Source organism: Salvia hispanica, chromosome 3 (assembly GCF_029641045.1).
Source record: "Salvia hispanica isolate PSC_SH4W2 chromosome 3, Shi_PSC_v1, whole genome shotgun sequence".
Taxonomy (NCBI): Eukaryota; Viridiplantae; Streptophyta; class Magnoliopsida; order Lamiales; family Lamiaceae; genus Salvia; species Salvia hispanica.
In genome coordinates this window covers 42,215,712-42,239,998 of record NC_142694.1, presented here as the reverse complement: position 1 = coordinate 42,239,998, position 24,287 = coordinate 42,215,712, and the positions used below count along the sequence as shown (strand labels likewise).

General features: G+C 35.5%; 3 protein-coding genes across 4 annotated transcripts; 1 reads left to right on the top strand and 2 right to left on the bottom strand.

Annotated features, from left to right (window-relative positions):
• Nucleotides 1–224: 224 nt before the first annotated feature.
• Nucleotides 225–7,875, top strand: LOC125211026 (putative 1-phosphatidylinositol-3-phosphate 5-kinase FAB1C). Its single transcript, XM_048110699.2, has 13 exons — nt 225–851; nt 1,305–1,354; nt 1,443–2,125; nt 2,207–2,965; nt 3,137–3,290; nt 3,374–3,718; nt 3,834–4,493; nt 4,572–4,903; nt 4,998–5,124; nt 5,206–5,370; nt 5,477–6,982; nt 7,067–7,327; nt 7,402–7,875. The coding sequence occupies exons 3-13, from the start codon at nt 1,617–1,619 to the stop codon at nt 7,654–7,656; spliced, it is 5,073 nt and encodes a 1,690-aa protein (XP_047966656.1). The 5' UTR covers nt 225–851; nt 1,305–1,354; nt 1,443–1,616; the 3' UTR covers nt 7,657–7,875.
• Nucleotides 7,876–9,242: 1,367 nt separating this feature from the next.
• On the bottom strand, nt 9,243–11,857 carry AT17.1 (plastid movement impaired protein). The gene is made up of 2 exons (XM_048112618.2): nt 11,162–11,857; nt 9,243–9,566 (listed from the first exon to the last, which is right to left on the bottom strand). Exons 1-2 carry the CDS (start codon nt 11,738–11,740, stop codon nt 9,504–9,506), a joined length of 642 nt encoding a protein of 213 aa, XP_047968575.1. The 5' UTR covers nt 11,741–11,857; the 3' UTR covers nt 9,243–9,503.
• A 3,401-nt stretch (nt 11,858–15,258) lies between these two features.
• On the bottom strand, nt 15,259–17,782 carry LOC125211915 (U-box domain-containing protein 11-like). Of its 2 annotated transcripts, none has more exons than XM_048111877.2 (4): nt 17,358–17,782; nt 17,070–17,186; nt 16,649–16,987; nt 15,259–16,556 (listed from the first exon to the last, which is right to left on the bottom strand). In XM_048111877.2, the coding sequence occupies exons 1-4, from the start codon at nt 17,694–17,696 to the stop codon at nt 15,486–15,488; spliced, it is 1,866 nt and encodes a 621-aa protein (XP_047967834.1). In that variant the 5' UTR covers nt 17,697–17,782; the 3' UTR covers nt 15,259–15,485. The 2 variants fall into 2 exon arrangements, with proteins under 2 accessions (XP_047967834.1, XP_088925180.1); XM_089069054.1 differs by having other exon boundaries at nt 17,354–17,480.
• Nucleotides 17,783–24,287: the final 6,505 nt, after the last annotated feature.

Here is a 24,287-nt window from a genome sequence, read left to right as displayed (position 1 = left end):
AATCACTCTTTTTCTGACCAATAGCTGAATCAGAAGGACCACTAATCCATGTCACCTTGCTTGAAAATCCATTAATAAAATCAAGAATTCAATAAAGAAAAACCCCCCCATCAATTTCTCAGAAAGAGATTGCTCTGATAGCGATGCAAACAGTGCTCTCTCAAGAAAGGATATACAATTTGTTTATTTTCATGCATTTTTACAAATAAAAAAGTATGCTTTGTGTTTGTGTATTTGACAGAGAGAGAAAGGGGGGGGTTTGGTTTAAAAGTTAAGCTAAGTTAGCACATGTTTAAGGGAGAGAGAAAGAAAGAGAGGAATTTGCTCGTCGTGGTGAAGAAGCAGAGGGCGCCTAAATATGGTTGTGGAGATGCGAGCCGCTTCTGCCGTTGGAGATAGAAAAGGAACTTTCTCTGTGCTCTTCCTTTTCCTTCTCTTCATTCTCATCCTCTTCATCCTCTAATTAATTCAACCATATCTACTTTTTCCAACTTTGTCGACGATTTCCTTTCTTTTTCAAGCATCAATTTTACTTATTTGAAGCAAAGACCGAATCTTTCTGGGATTTCTTGATGTGGGCGTGTGTGTTTTTCTGAGCTCTTTCTTCATTTTTGGGCCTTTTTTGTGTTGTGTTACATGAGATTTCATAAATCTGAGTTTGTTGAGCTTTTTGTTGTATGAAAAATTCGATCTTGGAGTGTGGTGTGGATGATTCTGGGATTGGTTGAAGTCATTTCTAACCTAGAATTTGATTTTGTTTTTAGTATGTAATGTTTATATATGTGATTAGTGCACACACATTACTTGCCGGAGAGTGGAGTTTCCTAAATCTCACCAAGTTTTATCCAAAGGTAAATCTAATATTGCTGTTTTCTTAATCTCATTTGTAATTCAAAAAATCTGTCAAATATAGAAAATCAAATTTTGCTTCAAAATGTTTGTTTTGACAAATGATTTTCAAGATTTTTGAATTCTACCACTGTGAATCAGTCACCTTGGAATGCCTTCTTTCAATCTCTGCTGCTTTCTTTAGCTTAAAGATTAAATTTTTATGTGTTTCACAAGAGAGAAAGAGGATATCCTTCCTAATCTGATTTTGCTTCAAAAAGTTTGATTTGACGAATGATTTTACAGATTTTTATGGGATTCAAGAATTTTGAATTCTACCACTGTTAATCACTTTGGAATGCCTTCTTTCAATCTCTGGCTCTTCCTTTAGCTTAAAGATTAAATTTTTATGTGTTTCACAAGAGAGAAAGAGGATGTCCTTCCTAATCTGTGTTCTCATATGATGAAATTTGCAGATTGAAGCTTGATTTCTGGTGCTAATCGTTTGGATTTGTCTGAATTTTTGGTATTTACTTTCTCCTTTAGTGGCTTCATCTGATTCTTGAAAGTTCTTTCTTTTATTGAATTTTGGTATATTCATCTTTGATTTTCAGGAGGTCAAAGAAAAATAAAAAGAAGATAGAAAACACCACTATTTTTATTGTGGGGTTGATAGTTTTAAGTTATATTCGATCAAGTTTCTCTTAAGATTATTAGAAGGAAGAGTAGAGCAATTTTTCTTTAAAGGGGCAAAATTGAGTTCTTGTGTGGCTGGATTCTGCTGGTATATGGGAATGCTTGGTACTTCTCTGCTGAATTTTATTCTAAAGTTTCAATCTTGGATGTCTTGGAGTTACATCGATACAAGTACCATATTGTGCGGATTTGAGATGATGGATAACGGCAGCCTTTGTTCCAAGTGTGCACGAAATGTGTTGAGTTCGTATCCCAAGTACCAGTGTCGAGTCTGTGGGAGTCTGTTGTGCGATAACTGTAGTGACGGCCTTACCTCTTTGGATGGAGTTGTATCGACCGATCATTTGAAGGACACTGCAGAGGAAGTGATTTATACTATGTCGTGCAAGATTTGTTCTGAACTTAGCCCCCCCAATAAAAGTGGTAGACGATGCAGTGGCAAAGTCTATCCTTCTGAGTCTCCGGGACAAAGCCAAGAACCCCCATCACCAAGTTTTAGTGGTGAGGGAAGTGATGGTCATTCCCCTATTGCTCTAGCTAGGAGTAGCGATGCGTCTTTCCCCAACGATGTATCTCCAGTGCCTGCTCATCGCTCAAGCAGGTAATGAGCTCGTATGACTTTTGTGTTTTCTGATTTGGATCTGATGATGTTATCTTGATATCTTGATGTATTTTAATGTAGGAGCTATGATGATGAGGGCGAGCAGTCGATGAGCCACTTCTTCAGCATACCCAACGAATACTTTCATGATGGTTCTGATGTAGATTCGAGTTGTGTTAGTGTTAGACATGAATTTTATAGTCCCATGTCTTTAGGATCAAGCCCTTCCGACAGCCCCTCCAGGCCGCATACTACTTCTAGTGGAGTCGGGTGTCATGTACAGCTAGATCAAACGTCTCAAGATGACCATGAGCAGGCTGTTTTAGAAATGCCTGCGAAAGGGATTTGGGACGCAGAAGATGCCGATGAACTGCCAATTCTTCGGCATGCTAGCGAAGAGCTGCCTCAGCCATTGGATTTTGAAAACAATGGTCTTATTTGGCTTCCTCCTCCTCCCGATGATGCCAATGACGAGGTGGAAAACAACTTATTTACTTATGATGATGAGGACGATGAAGTTGGGGATTCGGGCGTTATGTTTTTGCCTACCGCTACCATAGATACCATGTTTTCAGCGAAGGAGAAGCAGTGTCAGGACGACAAAGGACCTTGGAGATCTGCAGTGCAGGGGCACTTTAGAGCTCTCGTATCACATCTTTTACAAGGGAAGGGTATCGTCGCTGAAAAGGATAACAGTGCTGATGATTGGCTGGAAATAATAACCACTATCGCGTGGCAGGCTGCGAAATTCTTGAAGCCAGACACTAGTAGAGGAGGAAGCATGGATCCATGTGACTATCTAAAGGTCAAATGTGTAGCTTCAGGAAGCCCTTGCCAGAGGTAATGACACATTCTTTCCCAAAGATTGCATTTTTGCACACGAGCCCCATATAGTAAAGCTTACAAACGAGCGTATAGTCGAAACAATTTCCATTTAAAGATATAAGATTCACAGTATTTGCATAGTTGCCTTAGTTATAATTGAGTGTATGCTATCTTTCTCTTGTGCAGCAAATTTATCAGAGGAGTAGTTTGTACCAAGAATATAAAACACAAACGAATGACGTCTCAATACAAAAATGCTCGACTGCTTCTCTTAGGAGGAGCTCTGGAGTACCAAAGAGTTCCCAATCAGCTGGCATCGTTCGAGACATTACTGCAACAGGTTTGTCATGATTTGATTTTCTTATCCAAAACGTTTACGTTACTCTTGTGATGTTAAAACACCTTTCTTGATCGATGAATCAGGAGAACGATCATCTGAGGACGGTTGTTTCCAAGATAGAGGCTCATCGTCCAAATGTTCTGCTAGTCGAGAAAAGTGTGTCTTCAATTGCTCTCGAGCATCTGCTAGCAAAAGATATCTCCTTAGTTCTAAATGTTAAAAGACCTCTATTGGAGAAGATTGCTAGATGTACTGGTGCTAGTATAACTCCATCGACTGATCACATACCCACAACGAGGTTGGGGCACTGCGAAATCTTCCGTTTGGAAAAAGTTTCAGAAGATCATGAACCAGTCAATCAATTCAACAGAAAGCCATCTAAAACATTGATGTTTTTCGAAGGTTGTCCAAGGCGCTTAGGCTGCACGGTACGATATCCATCACATGTTTGAGTATTCTGTCTACTTATTTTTCCGATTGTCTCTGCTATTTGTAATACTCTTTGTGATAAGCTTATAGAGAAGTGTACCTTTCAATGCACAGGTTGTACTACGAGGTTCTTCCCGAGAAGAGCTTAGGAAGTTGAAACATGTGACTCAATATGCTGTCTTTGCAGCATATCATCTGTCACTAGAGACTTCTTTTCTTGTAGACGAGGGCGCTAGTCTTCCTAAAGCGGTGACTAAAATGCCTCTTGACAAGACCGTATCTGTGGCTCCTGATTCTGCTGTGGCCACTACTTGCTCAGATGAAAACAAGACTTCTGATATAGATTTAGGATCCGCGGATCTCACTTTGGAGCTAGGACTGCAGGAGTCGTTGTCTGAGCTTGGTGACGCTGGTTATGATGACATTTCCATCCCAGATGAATTTAGATACAGAAAAGCACTATCTGAGGCATGCAATGAGAATCTAGCGTTGGATGTAGCTCCTGATGGCCTGAGAGATGCAGAAGTGATAGGTCAAGAAGAGGGCCAGTCGGGTGTTGTTGGACTAGCAACTCCTGTACATGGCGAAGATACTGAAGCATCCGGTGAATATTTTTCAGCTAACGACAGTCACCACAGCATACTAGTTTCCTTTTCCAGCCATAATATGGCGAATGGAACTGTATGTGAACGGTCAAGGCTTGTTCGTTTGAAATTCTATGGCAACTCTGATAAACCACTAGGGAGGTTTCTGAGGGACGATTTGTTCGATCAGGTAACTTCTGTTTTTATTTCATTCTTTGCCATTCTCTCAATGATTATTCTTGTATCTCATTGCGTTTCATATTTGCAGTCATTTCTATGTCGATCGTGCAAGGAATCAGCTGAAGCCCATGTTATGTGTTATACACACCAGCATGCCAATCTTACGATAAATGTTAAACGCCTTCTATCAGCTAAGCTTCCCGGGGAAAAGGATGGGAAGATATGGATGTGGCATAGATGCCTCAGGTGTGAACGCAGTGAAGGAGTTCCACCAGCCACTCAACGAGTGGTTATGTCCGGTGCTGCTTGGGGACTTTCGTTTGGGAAGTTTCTTGAACTTAGTTTTTCTAACCATGCAACAGGGAACCGTGTTTCCACCTGTGGCCATTCGCTGCAGAGAGACTGCCTCAGATTTTATGGGTACGTGACGATCTCTTCAATCATAGATTTCTATTGTGGTATGAGGCAACAGATGTAGAATGACAACTTAACACACCTTGTTATTCTTTGACAGTTTTGGCAATATGGTTGCTTTCTTCCGGTATTCACCTATCAACATCCTCTCCGTTCGTCTGCCTCCTTCAACTCTTGAATTTGGCGATCCCGGTGAACAACCATGGATAAGAAAAGAAGCATACGAGGTACGAATAATACCTAAAAGAATGTTACTTTCTTTCAAGAAATATCTGTCTTGACTGTGTGCGTCTCTTTTCGTATATTAGCTGTTGAGCAAAGCCAAGGCCTTGCACGCAGAGATATCACGCGTTCTTGATGAATTCAAAAGTAAATGTTTATCTTCGATGGATGAATTCTCTGATGCAAACGAGCTGCACAACCATGTCTTGGAGCTAAACAGCATGCTTTGTGAAGAAAAAACTTCTTATGAAGTAAGTTGTTATCGATCGTATATTCCTATGCTTTCTGTACGATAGAAAATTTCTCGTGTCATTCATCATGCTGATCCATTTTGTAATATGCTCCCTCCTCTGGCAGGATTTGCTCCAATTCGCCGACAAAGAAGCTCAAGAACATAGTGAAACTGCAATAGACATTCTTGAGATAAACCGTATGCGCCATTCTCTTCTGGTTGGTTCAAAAGTATGGGACCGGAGGCTTTTTCTACTAGACTCCCTCCTCAAAAGAGGTTCGAGCCCCAAGGCTGCAACGGATGTTACATCTCGTATTGGATTGAATGATTCTGATTCAAGCATGAAAGACAACAACAACAGCCTTGATCTTGCTCCCGAAGATGATGCATCTGTGCACCCAAAAACAGAAGAATGTGCCAACGATGAGGAGCTTGACTCTTCACAACTCGAATCAGGTTTCATGGAAAGTTATCAAAGACTGCAGCGAAGCAGAGAAGATTTAGGCCTGGACGACGCGAATGCTGCAAATTCGACTACTTTAGAGCGTGCTCCATCAGCTGGATCAATTCTTTCTGATAAGATAGATTCCGCATGGTCTGGTGCTGATCTAGTGTCGATGAAATCTCAGTCGCTTGACTTGACGAACATAGATGCATCGGAAAGTCCTCCATTCGCTCAGGTTAATCAGAAAGAGAATCCGGTGTTCAAAAGACTGACAGGACCTACAAGAGTTCATTCCTTTGATTCTGCTCAACGCCTCCAAGAAAGAATGCGCAGAGGACTTCCCCCTTCCTCGATGTACTTGTCGAACATCCGATCATTTCATGCTTCTGGCGACTACAGGCACATGGTCAGGGATCCTGTTGCGAATGTGCAGAGGACTTACTCCCAAGTATCATTCCGCGAAGCTGAAAAATTTAACCTTCCTTCGACTGTTTCTCCCTCCTTTATATCCTCCCTCTCTCTCGTTCCTGAAGGGGCGAGATTGATGGTTCAACAGAATGGTAACGAGGATGTTGTCGTGACTGTCTACGATAACGAGCCCACCAGCATAATATCATACGCCCTTAGCTCGAAAGAGTACGATGACTGGGTAGCTGGGAGGCTAACCGGGACTGAGATAGGGTCGAATGTTAGGCTCCTCAACAAGGTGAGCTCACTAGCTTCCGAGCTCTCAACGTGGCAATCTTTTGGCTCGTTGGATTCAGACTACACAAACTTTGGAAATTACAGCTCCGATGATGGTGTTTCTTCGTCTACATCAGATCAAGATAATTCCCCTCATCTCCGGATCACTTTTGAGGACGAATCATCCAATGGTGGTGGAAAGGTGAAGTTTTCTGTCACTTCTTACTATGCGAAACAGTTTGATGCACTCCGTAAGAAATGCTGTCCGTGTGAAGTGGACTTTGTACGTTCCTTGAGCCGCTGCAGAAGGTGGGGCGCGCAAGGAGGGAAGAGCAACGTCTACTTTGCAAAGTCGTTTGATGACCGGTTCATCATCAAGCAAGTGACTAAAACCGAGTTGGAATCTTTCGAAGAATTCGCCCCACAGTATTTCAAGTATTTGAAAGATGCTCTTACCTCAGGAAGCCCTACTTGCCTTGCCAAAGTCCTAGGCATATTTCAGGTTCATTCTCATTCCCAAAAAAGCCATTTTTTTCAAATTTATGCATACATGTAATAGCTTCTAACTTTTTCTGTTACATCTTAGGTTACTGTCAAGAAAGGTAGCAAAGATGTGAAAATGGATTTGATGGTAATGGAGAATCTCTTTTACAAGAGAAACATCTCCAAAGTCTACGATCTAAAGGGCTCATCACGGTCGCGTTACAACTCAGACACAACCGGGGCTAACAAGGTGCTATTGGACATGAATCTGTTGGAAACGCTTCGCACAAATCCTATATTTCTCAGTGGCAAGGCAAAAAGGAGCTTGGAGAGGGGCGTGTGGAACGACACATCATTTTTGGCCGTAAGCATCACTAAAACATTACTAAACATGATTTTTAACCGGTGTTGTAACATGATTTGTGTGTGGCTTTGTAGTCTGTGGACGTGATGGACTACTCGTTGCTGGTTGGGGTGGACGAGGAGAGGAAGGAGCTCGTGATGGGGATCATCGATTTCATGAGGCAGTATACATGGGACAAGCATTTGGAGACATGGGTGAAGGCTTCAGGGATACTAGGTGGTCCTAAAAATGCATCTCCAACAATAATTTCTCCAAAGCAATACAAGAAAAGATTTAGAAAGGCTATGACTACCTATTTCCTCACTGTTCCAGATCAATGGTCATCTTAAATCACCATTCTTTCCTTCAAATCTCTCTTTCTCTCTTGTATTTTTTTTTCATATATTGATTACTTTTTAAGGGGGAGAATTCACCCCCAAGAGGAGGTGTATACCAATGTAAATTAATAGGGAAAAAAAGCCTCATTCCAATATTTCTTGTTTTCATTTGTTTTATTAAATGTAAAACAATGATTTTGAGAATAAGAAACATGGAAAATTTGTGATTTATTTTGCTATTGAAGTTTAGAAGATCATGCACCTTAATTATGTATTGGAATAATTGAATTATTTGTGGAAAAAATGGAAATTAATTAAATGATTATAAACACACCAATTATTTTAGTAATGAAATATTGTATAATTGGATTAGAAAACTAGATTAAATTGAAGAACAAAAGTCTTCAATGTGACACATTTTTCAAACCAAGCAAATAATTAGTATTTGAAACTACAATAATGTTTTATAGATTGAGTTGTTAAAACTTAAAAGTATAACAGCTGCATAAGGATTAAAGGGGCATTTTATGTCTAACCATTGACATTTCGAAGGCACAATAATTCAACAAAATAACTATATTTGCAACCTTATTATTTTTAATTTTGTTTTAAGGGAAAGAAGTTGAGAGATGGCATTAAGGACAACATGCAAATGGGAAACAGGCTAATATAATGAGAAAATTAATTGACTTTGAGTGATTTAATTAGTTTTTCTAGTTGGTGGTTGTTAGTTGTTGCCTCCATATATATTTCAATTAAGTGTTTAAGAAATATATTATTGCATGGTCATTATTTAATATTAGAAATGTCATTTTCTGAAATTAGTTTTTGTGGGGTACAATTGAAATTAGTTATGACTTCAAACACAATAGTTCTAATTTTGGCTCCACATTTAACTAACCAGATGATAAATAAATGGTTGATGATGATCAAATAGTTCCAAAGGAGGATAGTTTACTAGATTCTCTATTTTAAAATTGTGACAAGTTTATGGTTTCTGAGTGTAAAAATGATCGAAGGAAAAAGACTTTACAAAGTCCATTACGAATTATGATTGTTGAATATCACAAAATCAACATACCATATCGAAACATCATTAAATATGCTAATAAAAGTGAAGAATCAATCAACAAATACAACAATATGAGACAAACTCACAAACCTATCTCCATTGCCTAATGTATTGAACTCATAGCACATATTATATCCAAATAATGCTTACACAAACAAACAAGACAATCACACTAAACAATTATTCCCTCCGTCCCACAATAAGAGTAATATTTTACTATTTCGATCCGTCTTACAATAAGAGTCATATTTCACTATCATAAATGGTAGTAGGTCCCACACCAACTTATTTAACTTACATTTATTATAAAACTAATATATATAAGTCGAGCTCATATTCTACTAATTTATTCAACCTACTTTTCTTTATAATTTTTAAAAATTCGTGCTGTAGCTAAATATGACTCTTGTTGCGAGACAGAGTGTGAGTATCCAGTTTTCTTACATTCTCACGAAAAATACAATTTTTTTTTTTAAATCTAAAGCTCTGTTAAACCTAATGAGTTGAATTACTAGCAAGAAGAAACTAGATATAGAAATTTTAAATTTATAATAATAATTAGTAGTACTATATGAGAAGAGAATCATATCATACAACCTACTCTCTCATAATTCACCTAGCTAGAATATATTTCTAGACATTATTCTCAGGATCTAAAATCAGACCATTTACACATACAAAAATAACAGAAATAAATCTGCTATACTTTGTTGCTGAGAAGTGTTACATGGGAATTTGGAGAGACAAAACAAAAAGAGAATGCCCATTATATATCCTTTGCCAATAATTATGAAGCCATAACAATATGTTGGATCTCTCCTTCATGGATAGGTAAAAATCCAACTCGTTTCTGCAATACAAATTATTATATCAGATTTTTTTTAAAAAAATCATAAATAAATGTGTATTTATCAAAAGAGAAAAATATCAATGATTATTTGGTTGGGGTCCATGTCATCTAGTTGCCCAATTGATTATATTGCTAAAGCAAAATCTTAGTCATTATTGTGTTCACAACTTTTTAGTTTGTGTAAATCCATCTAATCCTTGTCATATTTAATTTGGTAGTTATCTTTTCCATCAATAAAATTATGCAGCCCTATTATGGCTTGCCAAACAATATTATTTTTGCTTATATTCATAAAAAATAATACATTAATAATTTTAATTAATATTCAAATACAATAAACATACCATCTCCTAATCAATTTTTAATGGAGATTATAACTAATAATTTAATTTTCCCTATACTTCCCACCAAACTTATTTAAAGGAAAGACTAAAATCTAATTTATTATTTCTTTAATAATCTATCAATATTGTAAAACTTAAAAAAAAAGTAATCAAAAAAATTCTAAAGTGAAATAATTAGCTAGACCCAAAACTATCTAGCTTTCTTATTCGAATTTTTCTAATACATTTTGTGTTTCATTATTAACAAGTGCAGGCTTTTGGAAAAAAAATTAATAGAAGTCGATTTTTAGCATTTTTGTACATGTGAAAACGTTGGATGCAAGAGCCAACCTTGTTTGACTAACACAAGACATGGTCTTAATTTTATACACAAAAAGTTTGAAACAGTTTTGTAAATTTGTCTTATTCCCTTGAACATCTGAAACTGTCAAATTTTTAGAATTTCCATAGAAAAAAAGAAGATTGAATTTTCAGAAATTAAGTTGAGAACACGTACGGAACTATTATTTTACTATTATTGCGTAATCTATGATTTACTTTTTAGGTATCTTTTCTCATAATTTAACATTATCTATTGGATTTTACTGAATTTTCAAACAAAATCACATGCAACGAAAGTTTTTGTCCAATACAAACAAAATCCGCTAAACATGGCATGAAAAATGGAGAAACTCTAATTTGTATAGTAAAACAAGGGGAAGAAAAAGTCCTTGTTTAATTTAGGTAATTACTTACTTATTATTTACTCCTCAGTCCTATAATAATTGTCACTCTTTTTCATTTCAATCGTCCCACAATAATTATCACACTTCATTTTTACCATAAATAGTAAGTAGGCCCCACTTTCCACTAACTCACTTCACTCACATTTTACTATAAAACCAATATAAAAAAGTGGGTCTCACATTCTACTAACTTTTCCAACTAACTTTTCTTTACATTTCTTAAAACCCGTGTCCACAATAAGAGTGACAATTATTATGAGACGGATGGAGTAGTATTCATCATTTTATTTTTAGACTATCGATTACTCAATTGATGTTTAATTTTTGCTGTCAAGTTGATATTTTGATCGCTGAAATTTTTTTTCTCAAAAATAAAATGATGAGTACTAGTAATTACCTAACTAGGACATTTTCGACTAAACGTCCCAAACAGAACAAAATCGACCGTTTGCCTATAATTGGCGTAGTTACGTGCAATTAACCTATTAAAAATGTAACAATAATTTTTAACACTTGAATAACTAACCTTGATTCGACGATCTCCGTTAAGATGCACATTCTTCTCCGCCGCCGCATCGCCGCCGTCCGCGGCGGCCCTCTTCGCCATGCATAGCCTCACGATCTTCTCCTCCACCTCACCGCTATCCTTGCTCTCCGCCATCAGCCTCTCCACCTCCGCCCTCGGCAGCCTCATCCTCACCCTCTTCCCCCCCTCCGAGGCCTCGGCCTTCTCCTCCTCGGCCGCCGCGATGCTCGGCGGCTTCATTATAGACAAATCCGAAGCCGAGCGGCGCGCCAGCATCAAACTCTCGAGCCGGTCCTTCGCGCCCATGTGAATTCCCGATTTTACCCTCCGCGCGCCCTTTTCCTCGGGAAATTTCGGCAGCTCGACTAAGAAATAGAGGCGCTTCGGCTTCAGCTCCTGCTGCGGCTCAAGCGGCTTGGCTCGCACGCCGTAGTGCTTCACGGCTTCCGATTCGAGCAGCACGTGGCCCGGGTGGCCCTCCATGACCGAACCGGCCCGAATCGGGGTCTTTAGCTTGAAGCTCTCACCGTTGATCTTCATTACTTTTGCACTTTTACTTCCTCCCAAACTATTTCCCATTTTATTTTTTGCCTTAATTTTTTTGATTTTGTGTGAATGTGAAAAAATAAATTATGGAAGGGGGATTGATGGATGGGAATTTGGCTAGCTTTTATGGAGGTGGTTATATGTAAGGGGTTATTGTTGCATGAAATTTTTGAGGTCAAGAAAAGTGTACAAATTTGAAATTTTGGAGGCCCTTTGAAAAATACTCCTAATACAAGATTGGGACACACCAATCCATAAAATTGCTACACAATAGCTAAACAAAAAAAAACTAATTTTAGAAATTTGGAATTTTAGTTTTTCAAGACTAATTTTATGTCTCCACTTCTATAGTACTACCATTGTATCAATGTTGAACATTTTAAATTGTGATCTAATTAGTTAGGAGAGTTGTCTTGCATGTAATTTATGAAATATTTTTGTTTTTAAAAAAATTGTCATGCTTATCTGAAAGTCAACAACCATGCTACATAATTTAGGTAGGTTAGGATGGGACGATGTATTGGTAAGGAATTTATTTGTATATTTGTCGATTAAATGAGTAAAGCATAATATGAAGCTCGTGATGTAGAATTGTGGAGTATTAATAGCCACTAATCCACTCTTTTTAAAGCCGAATTTATGTTGGAATTACGATATTACTACAAATCGTCACGAGTTTATAGCAATATCGTAACTATGCATAGTTAGTGTACTGCTATTTTTCATCAAAGAAAATGCTCGAATCCAAATACAATAGTAGAGCAATATACTAATACCACCCGACCAATACTACCTAACTAAAAGCGAAAAACACAATAGTAACAAGGCATGAGGACATCGTCGATAAATCAACATAATGAATAAGAGATATATAAGGTTACAACAAGACAACTCCAACCTAGACTAAAGTTGGACATAACCAAAGCTAAAAAATCGAAAACAAATTACAACTGGTGATATCGAGAGAAAGTGAAGTATTGTATACCCACCAAACTGAACCTTCCCAAAAGTTGGATTCACAATTATAGACTATCCTTTGGCTCGTCCAGTCTCCATTCTCCAATGTCTTCAAAATTTGCAATCAAATTGAAGCATCATACGTATCATAGTTAGGTTGAACCAATCATACATACGGATAATTTTTAAGTACGACTGTACGACCAATAAAATTTACTACTAAAGTGGTGTTACAACTAACCTCATTTTTGTTTTTCATGAACTCCCAATTTCTTCCGTAGCAAAATTAAAAACCGACTTTTAAGAGAACACGATGGTATAAAAGTTGGTAACAAGTCAATAAAACAAATTGAAAATGACAAAAAGTTGGGAGCAAAAATGATTGATTAATCTAAGTAATAATTTCTTCAGTAAAGGAGCCCTTAGTGGTAAAAATGATTAATACGGTATCTTTGTTAATTGTTAATGGATCACTAATTACTTGTTCAATGAAATGGACTTGCGTTAATCACGGCGTGCGTGCATGTGGACCCAAGCTTGGTTAGTACTGGTCTTATGACTTAGCCGCTTTTGTAGTTTGAAAAGTAATTATAAAATATTTAAATAATCATAGTATATAATTCTAAATAATCACAAAAGATTGTGATAATAATAACGGTAACAATAATAATAACAATAATATTTAAAATATGCAACGATACACAAAGATTGGGTGATATAATGACCGGAAGTCGGAATTTCGATCTTAGCTATCGGATATTATTGTTTTTTAACCATATCTAGACATGAATAATGATCGGATGTCGGACTTCTGATCTTAGTTATTGGATATTATGATTTTTGTACCATATCTAGACACGAGGAATATGTGATGCACATTGAATACTGTTTTTTCTTCAAATTTACAAATTCATTTAAAACTCCTCTTAAGTGACTTTTTAAATTCTTCAAAATTTGTTTATGTATCCCGTTCTAATTTTGACCCCGCCCTTGGATGCCCCGTGCACGTGACTTACAATCTTGAGTTTAAATTTGAATGTCAATATTTTGACCAAATTATGTACGGTATTTCTATATAAATAAAAGTGTAAATTTTGCTTACCACCAAATTATAGTCGTTAATCAGGTTGGTGAAATTAAATATTATTTCTATTATTATTGTTGTTGTGTTTTTCTTTATTCTACATGGCGAAAAGTAAGACTACATCGTAAAATTCGGCCGCTTAATTTCAATTTTGAATTTATATAGTATATGAACACGTGATAGTTTACCATAATTTAATTAGAATTAAATTCCCTTTAATTAAAATAATAAATTCTATCTATACATCATTTATTTAATCTACAATAAATTAAAGGTAGTTAAATGTTAATTGCTTCAAATTTAATATAAAGAAAACGTAATCACAGAGTGCCTAACACATTAGTATTTATTTTCTGTTATTATGAAAAAGTGCCAAACACTATGATGATAATAATAGGATAGAGTTTTGTGGTTATCAACATGTATGGAGATTGAGTTGGAGTGTTTGACCGTGACTCACATAAAAGGGGGTTCCATTCTGATGTTCGGCTCTTTTTCATTTTACAAATTAAATAAATTTTTAAGTTTCAAAATTCGTCACTTTTTTATTGATTTTGTTGAAGTTATATATACTAGAAGTATCTAATCAATTTGCATTTATATAATAAATCATATATACGTAAATCTCAGCCACCATTTTCTGAATTTTGTACTTATGGCGTCTGGCGCTGACAATTATACTACTATTATTCTTTTATTAAAAAATATAAATAATATAGTTTAATAATAGTAGTTTCTTATCTATTCCATGATTATTTTAACTTCCTATCTATTGGCCGAGAGAATTTCATCTTACTAATTCAAATAAGCTTCTTTTTTTTAATACATTTATATTTGTGAATACTTAATCTTACCAACTGAATTGTACCCTTAATTTAATTAAGATTCACCAATCTCAACGTGCTTCTCCACATTCATCACATGTAATAACGGTATAAAGGGCAGCATCCATACTTGAATAGTTGAGCTAAGCCATGTGGAAAATCCTCATTCAAGTCTTTGCCACGAATGCATTATGTACATTTCAATCTAACTGATTTATGATGTAGAAATATTACAAATTTTGGTCTACTTTCTATCATATACTGTACTTATCTTTGTTGTTTACTTAATAATAAGTCTCAGTTCACTTAAAAAAACTTTTTATTGATTTATAGATAGTTTAATTGTTTTTCTTCGAAGCGGATCTCTTATTCTAACAATGCTACACCATTCCTACTCCACACTTATAACAAAATAAAATAATTCCACCATCACTTACATATTTATAAGATTATTTTATTTTGTCGTGATTGTTAAAGTAGGAGTGGTACACCATTGTTGGAGTAGGAGATCCTCTCCCGTTTTTCTTCTATTAAAAAAATGTTATCGGAGCATAATTTATGACGAAGCTATTTCAAGCTCCATATGAAGGCCCAATTTTGTGAGAATAATTGCATTAATCTCAATCTTAGCCCATTTTAAGTGGGGTAAAGCTACAAAGGCCTAGTAAAATTAGTAGTAATGCATATTGACTAAATGTTATTGCACCAAAGTATGAAAGAATAAATTACAATCTGTAGCAAATAGTTTCAAAATAATCATGTCACAAAATTTATACACTAATCATTAATCAAGAATGAAGCAAATAAATACAATAGCAGCCATGGGAATCCTCTCTATTACTCAATTCCCAATTCTGTATTGTGTAAAAAAATCGTGTATAAAAAAAATCAAATGCAACAAATGAGTGCAAAATCACACCTCTTGAGAGCTCCTAAGCTGCTCCAACAAAGCTGCAGCCTTCCTCTTGGCTCTCTCCGTGCCCGACTCTGCCAGCTCAGCCAGCGCCCTTGCTGCTCCGAGCCTGCTCAGGCATGCAAGATTCGTGCTGTTTCTCCTGCAAATCGAGGCCAGAATAACCACAGCATTCTCCCTGCAATGAGGCAGCCCCGTCCCGAGAAGATCCGCCAAGACATGAATCGTTGCTCTCGCTCCAACAAGGGCAGCCTTCGCCTCGTGGTGGCTGACAAGAATGGCAAGAATGGTGAGAGCCTCATCAGCCATACTGCTTGAATCCGTAAGCATCTTGACCAGCACTGGCACGATGCCGGCCCTCACAGCGCGTCCCTTGTTTCCTTGATAGATGCAGAGGTTGAACAAGGCCGTGGCAGCGTCCTTTTTCCCTCTCGATGTCCCGTTCTGGAGCAGTTCCACCAGTGCAGGTATTGCCCCGGATGCACCGATGATTATCTTGTTCTCCTCCGCGACGGACAGGGTGAAGAGGGTCGCTGCAGCGTTCTCCTTCGCCTCCACGCTTCCCTCTCTCAGGACTTGCACAACGGAGGGGACTGCGTTGGCTAGCATGATGAGCTCTTTATTCTCGTTGTAGATGGAGAGATTGAGAATCGAGGTCACTGCATTATCTTGAACCTCACCATCATCGGATGCCAAGAGGTTAACCAAAATCGGGATAGCTCCAGCTGCTGCAAGCAAGATTCTGTTATCCGTGCTTCGTTTAGAGAGTGATCGGATTTCAGCAACAGCAGCCCTGATTTCCTTGACACACCGACTTGCAAGCCTACAGACAAGAACCTCGATTGCAGCCATGTCTCCCTTGACATCACGAAACGATCCATCGCTCCTTTTCAGCCTCCCGTTCACTACCGAAGCCAGCTGAACTACCTCATGCTTCGCGCACCACTGAGATATTAGGCTTCTCAAGACATAATTCGGAGTGAGGCTGAGATTCTGCAGCTTCTGCCGCGTTTTTGGGCATGTAGTGTTGCCACAGTCCAACCATCTCTGTATATAACATCTCTCATACGTCTGAAACAGCAAAAACCAAACCACATTGTGAGTAAAACTGTAAAAGCAAACCACATTTCGAATTAAGCCTCTTGATTGGACCATCATTATACCTGTCCCGTGGCCACAATGACTGGATCCCTCATGAGCTCGAGAGAGATAGGGCAGCGCAGATCATCAGGAACGGAAACAGATTCCGGCTTCTTGCTTTCCTCAAGTGCTTTGCACGACAAGCTAACAGGGTCGTTTACATCCTCGTTCAAGATATGCTCAACGGCCTCAACGCCCTCTCCCACACCCTCTACTTTCGCGCTAGCTTCATTAACAGTGTTGCCAACATTGTGTAAATGCAGACCTTCAATCTCCTTGTCTAAAGGCTGAGATAAGCTCGGGTTTAGAGGGCGTCCGTGTCTCTCACCAGCTCGTCTCAACTGCGACCGCACTAACTCAACCTAATGAAAGGATTGTGATGTTTAGGAATGAATCATCTCCAAAAAACAGTATAAAAGATGATTAATTGCTAATGCTAACAACCTGTTCAAGCACTTCTTCTGAAATGTTGAGATCATCATAAGGCAGATTGTCCAATGCTTTCTCCAATTTCCATGTTACACATTGAAATTGGAAGAGAATTTTCATTGTGGCATCATCCTATAATGCAGAAATCAAACAAGATAAGATAAATTGGAACAATTGCTCAGTTAAAGCATTTCAATTTCTACAATAAACTCAAAAGATCACATTTGACATCCACAAAAATGCTTCTATAAACTTCATAAATCAATTTCTACAAAAAAAGGAGCATTTTTGCAACATACTTACACAATTGAGCTCGGAGTTATCGAAGCCGTTAGCAGCAAAGAGGAGCCTTTTTGCAACCAGAAGAGCTAAATTCAGATCAGCGAAGCCGGAATTAGGGAAAGAAGAAGAGCCCATTCGACAACATTGTTGAATTCTCTCCGAATCTTCGATTTCTTCAAGGAAATGAGCTAAAAGCGAGACTCTTCTCCCCAATTCCGTGCATTCTCTCTTGAAGAAACCGGAGAAGCCCGCGGCGGAGATACGGGCGACGTCGCGGACGAGGCGGAGAAGAACGGCTCCATTCATCGGAGTCGTATCTTCGCCGGCCATTTCAGCAGAAGCGAGGTTTCTGTTTGGCATTTTCACAAACGGAATGTCGACATCGCGGTATGGGATGTGACAACGTTATTATAAAGGTTTGCTTTAATACAGTTGGCTATGCGCCTATCATATCCGACTACAGAATGTAAAATGCATATGAATACTAATTTGGTAATTTCATTTTGGATAATTCGTCTCATTTTGGATAATTCGTCTATTTTGATTGGACATGCATTTAAAGAAATATAATAAAAATTAGATTGAAAAAGTTAGTGAAATATGAGTCCTCCCTTTTATATTAATTTTATAATAAAATGGAAGTAAAAAATGAGTTAGTGAAATATATGATCCACTATAAAAGGAAAATGGTAAAAAAATAAAATGAAATAAATTATGTGGAACGGTCCGAAATAGAAAAATAAGACAAATTATCTGGGATAGAAGGAACACGTTTCTATGAGGTTAAAACCTCTAATTTTAAACTAACAGATTTTCTATATCCAATTTTACGATTCATTTTTTTTAGTGGTAATTTGATGGAGATCAACTAACAATTAATCTCTAGAATTATGGAATCAAATTTATCTATATAAATTTAAAATTGATTTATTTTTTGCATACATAGTTGTTTAATTAATTTGTATTTAATGGAATCTTAAAATTTTATGCAAAATGTGTTGATTATTTAAATTTCAGAACTAATTAAAACCGAAAATAATAGTACAATATAATGCTAATAAAATCCTAATTACACAGAAACATTATATCTCAAAATCACTATTAGCATCGAAAATTTAATTTATTTGAACACTAATTATCCGTTGAAATATTTCTACTTAAGCCTGTTTTAAATTACTAAATTCTCTTCGTTCACTATTACATCTCTTTATAAGGATATTATATATAAACTCCTAAGAAATGAGAAAATTACAACTGAGGCTCGAAATTAACACCTCATACATTAATGTCTAAACTTCTTGCCGCTAGGACAAAAGTTCTGGACAACTTCAGAATGTTTGTTCTTAATATATGTTTTGTTCATTTTTGTTATATTTGGTAGGTAAACTTTAGATTCCATTTTTTTGTTATATTCACGTTACATTTTTGTTATATTTGGCAGGTAAACTTTAGATTCCATTCAATTTGACATTTAATTATAGGGAGTATTTAGTAGTAACTTTTACATATATTTATCCACATTTTCATATTCTGTCGATTATAAATGAAACACTTATTAGTTATTAGTTATTACGAGACAATAAATATTCCCTTCGTTCCCTCATAGTTGAGGCGAAACTTTTCGACACGGAGTTAAAAAAATGAATGTTGGATGTGTTAAATAAATAGATAAAAAAGTAAGAAAGAGAAAAAAGTAGAGAAAATTAAGTAAAAAGTGAATAAAGTAGAGAGAATAAAGTATAAGAGAGTAAAGTAAGAAAGAAGAAAAAGTTACTATATATGGAAATGACTCAACTATAAGGGAACTTCCCGATATAAAAAAATGACTCAACTATAAAGGAACAGAGGGAGTATTATATTGATTTAATTTACACGTACAACATTTTCAATAATGAATTCGCACCAACGCGCAAATCGGAAGAAAGTATTTTATTCACGGAGAGAAGAAAATAGGGTAGATTTTGGGGCCACAAAAAGGAGAAATTGGTTTTATATTATTTTGTGGAAGACATACAAACAAACGAGTACAGTTGATACTTGACAGAATATAATGTATGGTTGTTAAGAAACTATATGCTGTAATATGTAATATTTAATATTTTTATTTATCAAACCCATAGTGCGAATTCTATGTTGAAAGAATGGCCCTCTTTTGAGAGACTTATTAGGCAACCAAACCTCTTTTTTCTATAATACAAAACAGCTCATTTGCTCTTATCTCTACTCATCTCTTTATTGTGTTTTTTTCCACCAAAAAATAAATAGTTAGTTTGAAAATAAATTAAATACACAAATAATCATTGCAGGATCCGTCCCTCAGTTGCTAACTGCGCTACGCCCCAGCGAACAATACACAAATAATCATGGATATAAATGAAACGAACACATTAATTATTTACTTAGTTAGATACTATCTGCATTATAATGGCGCCACCACATTAAAGATTTTATTATATTTTGAACGTGTAGTTTTACAATAAGAAAACAACTTTATATATAGACAATACTTACAAAGTTAATAATACATATATCTCTTATTTATTCAATAAATATAATAATTCAATAAAGTGTGAATTTCATTTATTTATCATAGAAAAAATGTGATTGAAACTGTTAATTACTTATATTTTTTTTAAAATATCAAAAGAGAGTATTATATAAAGGAATGTTTTAATTTTCATCAGGAGCAGCGGTGAGGTAGGTGTCAAATTATAATTATTAGAGATTAGAGATACGGTCCAAATAATCTTAATTTCGAAATTCTATATATATCCACTAATCATTATTCCAGACAAGTAACCAAAAAAATAAACATACCAAATTCAGCTAACAATTATTGTAGACATATACCTTCCAAATTCATTAAATCTGACAATATATTCATACACACGTTTGGACGGCCACTGATTGAATTGCAATTTTTTTTCTTTTATTTTATTTAGGAAATCTTTTCATTTCCATTAGTTTAATCGTAAAATTACACATCATGTCATGAATCCGACGCAAGAGCATGAGAAAATCAATATAAATTGTAGTACTACAAAAAAAAAAGAAGCTTAAATACTACTATACTTTTGGGCTTATATATAGTTCTTTATTTAAGCACTATAGGCCTAAATAAGAAAAATTTTATTTTACATATATACCTTTATTTCTAACATTGGTTTATGGATCTTGAGAAGCTAACATGGATTATTCCAAAGTTTGGTCAAAACCAATACCCTATATTTAATAAATTACAAATTATTGAAAAAAAAAATTCAAAGTTTGGTCAAATTCTATTTCATCGTATAATTTTAAAAATCCACCTTAAAAACAAACTAGTACTATAAAATTTGGATTTGTTCACAATTATCTTATAATAATAAAAACATAGTCGTCTACGTGTAATATATTGATGGTGCTTTTCAACTAATAATTGACGACAACATTTAACCCATCAATGTAGATATCGGTGTATGCTCTATCGATTTACATATTAGATTCAATTTCACTTCAATTCTTCATCATTGGATGATGTGGACAAAATTAAATTTAATGATTTTTCTGCTTGTTAAAATTGTGGAATGAACCAAAATTTAATCAAAACTTCAAAATTTTTATTGCAATTAACCTTATAAAAATAATTGTATTTTCCTATTTCCGTGAGGTCGAAACATCTTAATTGTAAACTTTAGATTCCATTCAATTTGACATTTAATTATAGGGAGTATTATAGTAGTAACTTTTTACATATATTTATCCACATTTTTATACTATGTCGATTATAAATAAAACACTTATTACAAGACAGAATAAATATTATATTGATTTAATTTACACGTACGACATTTTCAATAATGAATTCGCACCAACGCCCAAATCGGAAGAAAGTATTTTGTTGAGAGAGAGATATAGAAAAAAATAGGGTAGATTTTGGGGCTAAAAAAAAGGAGAAATTGGTTAATATATTTTATAGAAAACAAAAAAAAACGAGTACAGTTGACAGAATATAATGTATGGTTGTTAAGAAACTATATGCTGTAATAATATTTAATATTTTTATTTATCAAACACATCATAACATATTGGGAAATTATATGCGGTAGTGCGAATTCTATGTTGAAAAATGGCCCCCTTTTGAGGGACTTATTAGGCAACCAAACTTTTTTGCTTTAAGGAATAATACAAAACAGCTCATTTGCTCTTTATCTCTACTCATCTATTTATTATTGTTTACTTCCTTCGTCCCCGATTAATTGTCACTTTTTTCTATTTCAGTCCATTCCTTAATAATTGTCACACTTCATTTTTACCACAAATGATAAGTAGGTCTCACATTCCACTAACACACTTTACTCACATTTTATTATAAAATCTATATAACAAAAGGGGTCCCACAATCCACTAATTTTTTCAACCAACTTTTTTTTACATTTCTTAAAACTCGTGACCAGTCAAAAAGTGACAATTAATCAGGGACGAAGGGAGTATTTTTTTTCATCAAAAAAGTAAATACTACTTCCGTCCACCAAAATTTGTCCCACTTTGACCCGACACAGGTTTTAAGAAATGTAATGGAAAGTGAGTTGAAAAAGTTAGTGGATTGTGGGTCATATTTTTATATATTAGTTTTATAATAAAATATGAGTAGAATAAGTTAGTGGAAGATGAGGTCCACTACCAAAAATGGTAAAAGTGAAATAAGACAAATTTTGGAGGACGGACGGAAATAGATAAATGGGACAAATTTTGGTGGATAGAGGTAGTAGTTGTTAGAAAACAAATACACAACTAATCACAAATATAAATGAGACGAGAGCACATGTTTCTTATTTAATTGGATCCTATTTGCATTTGTTCAGAGCCTTTGTTCTAATGGCAATGAGCTTAGACATCAATGTATGAGGTTCCGAGTTCAAACCCTCTTGACGTTAATTGTAATTTCCTCCTTCATATACGGATTATTTTTTAAAAAGGAAAAAAAAAATTGGATCCTATCTGCATCTATGTATAATAGCGCCACCAAGTTAAAAATTTTATTGTATTTTCAACATTGCAGTTTACGATAGGAAAAAACAACTTTATATATAAACAATATAGGTTATAAGTTAATAAAATATGTATCTCTTATTTACATATTAATTTTATAAATATAATAATATTTTTTTAAATAATAAATAGTAGTAGTATTATATAAGCGAATGTTTTAATTTTCAGAAGAAGCAGCGGTGAGGTAGGTGTCAAATTATAATTATTAGAGATACGCTCCAAAAAATCTCTATTTTGAAATACTATATACAAGCCTGCTTAACCGGTTCTCCGGTTCTCGGGTACCCGGAATCGGAACCGGAACCGATCGGGTAATCGAAGAACCGGACCCGGAGAATCCGGTTCCGGTTCCGGTACCGGTTCTAATGTTTTCATAAATTCCGGTTTCGGTTCTATCCGGAACCGATCGGTTCTTATTCGGAACTGAATAATATATATTAAATTTAATTTTTTTTATTAAAATTGAAGTATAGTAATTAACGGTAATTCATTTATTATTATCAAGGTTGGTTTTGATTCTTTAGTTTTACTGAATGTATTCCTTTGCTATTGCTTAAAATAAATGCTACTCTTGGTTTGACTATATAATTTTCCAATTTATGTGTTTGGATCATTATTTACCATTATACTTTGAATGCCTTAAACAAAAATAATTTTAACAGATCACGAAAGCTCTTAGAGGAGTCAAGGGTGGAGGTTACTAATCGAGGAAACGTGCGAAAGAATATACCGTGACTCTGGTTTGACATCACAGACAACTCGTGGGCTAACGTGAGAATCAAATTTCTTGATACTAAGTGGAGATTATGTAATTTTTTGTTATATATAAGTTAAATCTAGTTTAATGTCAGATTAAAATTAGGTAAATAATAAACAACTTTTCGTTAATTAGTATACTTAAATTAAAATTAAAACTACAAATCGGTTCCGGTTCGGAACCGGTACCGGCCGGTTCTTACCCGGTCGGTTCCAAACCGGAATCGGACGGTTCCGGATCCGGTTCCGGTTCCGAGATTCATGAGATTTTGCAACCGGGTACCCGGTCAACCGGATCGGGTAGAATCGGAACCGGCCGAATAAGTAGGCCTAACTATGTATATCCACTAATCATTATTCCAGACAAGTAAACAAAAAAATAAACATACCAGCTAACTATTATTGTATACATATACCTTCCAAATTCATTAAATCTGACAATATATTCATACACACGTTTGGACGGCCATTGATTGAAGTGCAATTTTTTTTCCCTTTATTTTATATAGGAAATCTTTTCATTCCCATTAGTTTTAATCATACTTATCATGTCGCAAGAACATTACAAAATCTATATAAATTGTAGTACTACACAAAAAAAAAAAAAACTTAATTATACTTTTGGGCTTATATATAGTTCTTGATTTAAGGGCTATAGGCCCAAATATCAAATGAGAGAGCAAACATCTTTAAACTGAACCGTAGCGAAGGTGATTAGTGTAAATAACAAAGTAGAATTAATTTAGTCAACTATTGGCTACGTTCGGTTGCTCGGATAAATTAGTACTAGTTGGATTGGTTGAAATGGGCTTTCTATAAGACCAAATTAATATTGGAAAGAAATAATGTGGAGCAAAATCGGAGGGTTGGAGCTCCGATGAATAGTTGGTATTTCAATGCAGAAAATTATATGATGTGGACGGGCCAGCCACGAGCCATTATTTAGTATTGGGCCAACACAATTTCCAACATTGGCTACCGAACACAAAATTAAAGTTGTCAGCCAGATTATATTCAGCTAATCTCCCCAACCGAATGCCGTCAATCCATACAGATTATAAGCACACAACCAATTCAACAACATATGTAGCATTATTGGACAAAAGCACAGTAGTAGAAGAAATGGAACAATCAAGGCAAATAATATAGAAATAGTTAGATATG

What these genes read in the sequence shown, in the direction of transcription:
- LOC125211026 (XM_048110699.2), top strand. Translation starts at nt 1,617, where the DNA reads ATGGGAATGCTTGGTACTTCTCTGCTGAATTTTATTCTAAAGTTTCAA. An exon ending in AAGAAAAAACTTCTTATGAA is followed by an intron (nt 5,371 to 5,476) that starts GTAAGTTGTTAT and finishes CTCCTCTGGCAG; the next exon opens with GATTTGCTCCAATTCGCCGA. An exon ending in AAGTCCTAGGCATATTTCAG is followed by an intron (nt 6,983 to 7,066) that starts GTTCATTCTCAT and finishes GTTACATCTTAG; the next exon opens with GTTACTGTCAAGAAAGGTAG.
- AT17.1 (XM_048112618.2), bottom strand. Translation starts at nt 11,740, where the DNA reads ATGGGAAATAGTTTGGGAGGAAGTAAAAGTGCAAAAGTAATGAAGATC. An exon ending in ACGGAGATCGTCGAATCAAG is followed by an intron (nt 9,567 to 11,161) that starts GTTAGTTATTCA and finishes TTTGTATTGCAG; the next exon opens with AAACGAGTTGGATTTTTACC.
- LOC125211915 (XM_048111877.2), bottom strand. Translation starts at nt 17,696, where the DNA reads ATGCCAAACAGAAACCTCGCTTCTGCTGAAATGGCCGGCGAAGATACG. An exon ending in CAGAAGAAGTGCTTGAACAG is followed by an intron (nt 16,988 to 17,069) that starts GTTGTTAGCATT and finishes TCCTTTCATTAG; the next exon opens with GTTGAGTTAGTGCGGTCGCA. An exon ending in TCATTGTGGCCACGGGACAG is followed by an intron (nt 16,557 to 16,648) that starts GTATAATGATGG and finishes TTGCTGTTTCAG; the next exon opens with ACGTATGAGAGATGTTATAT.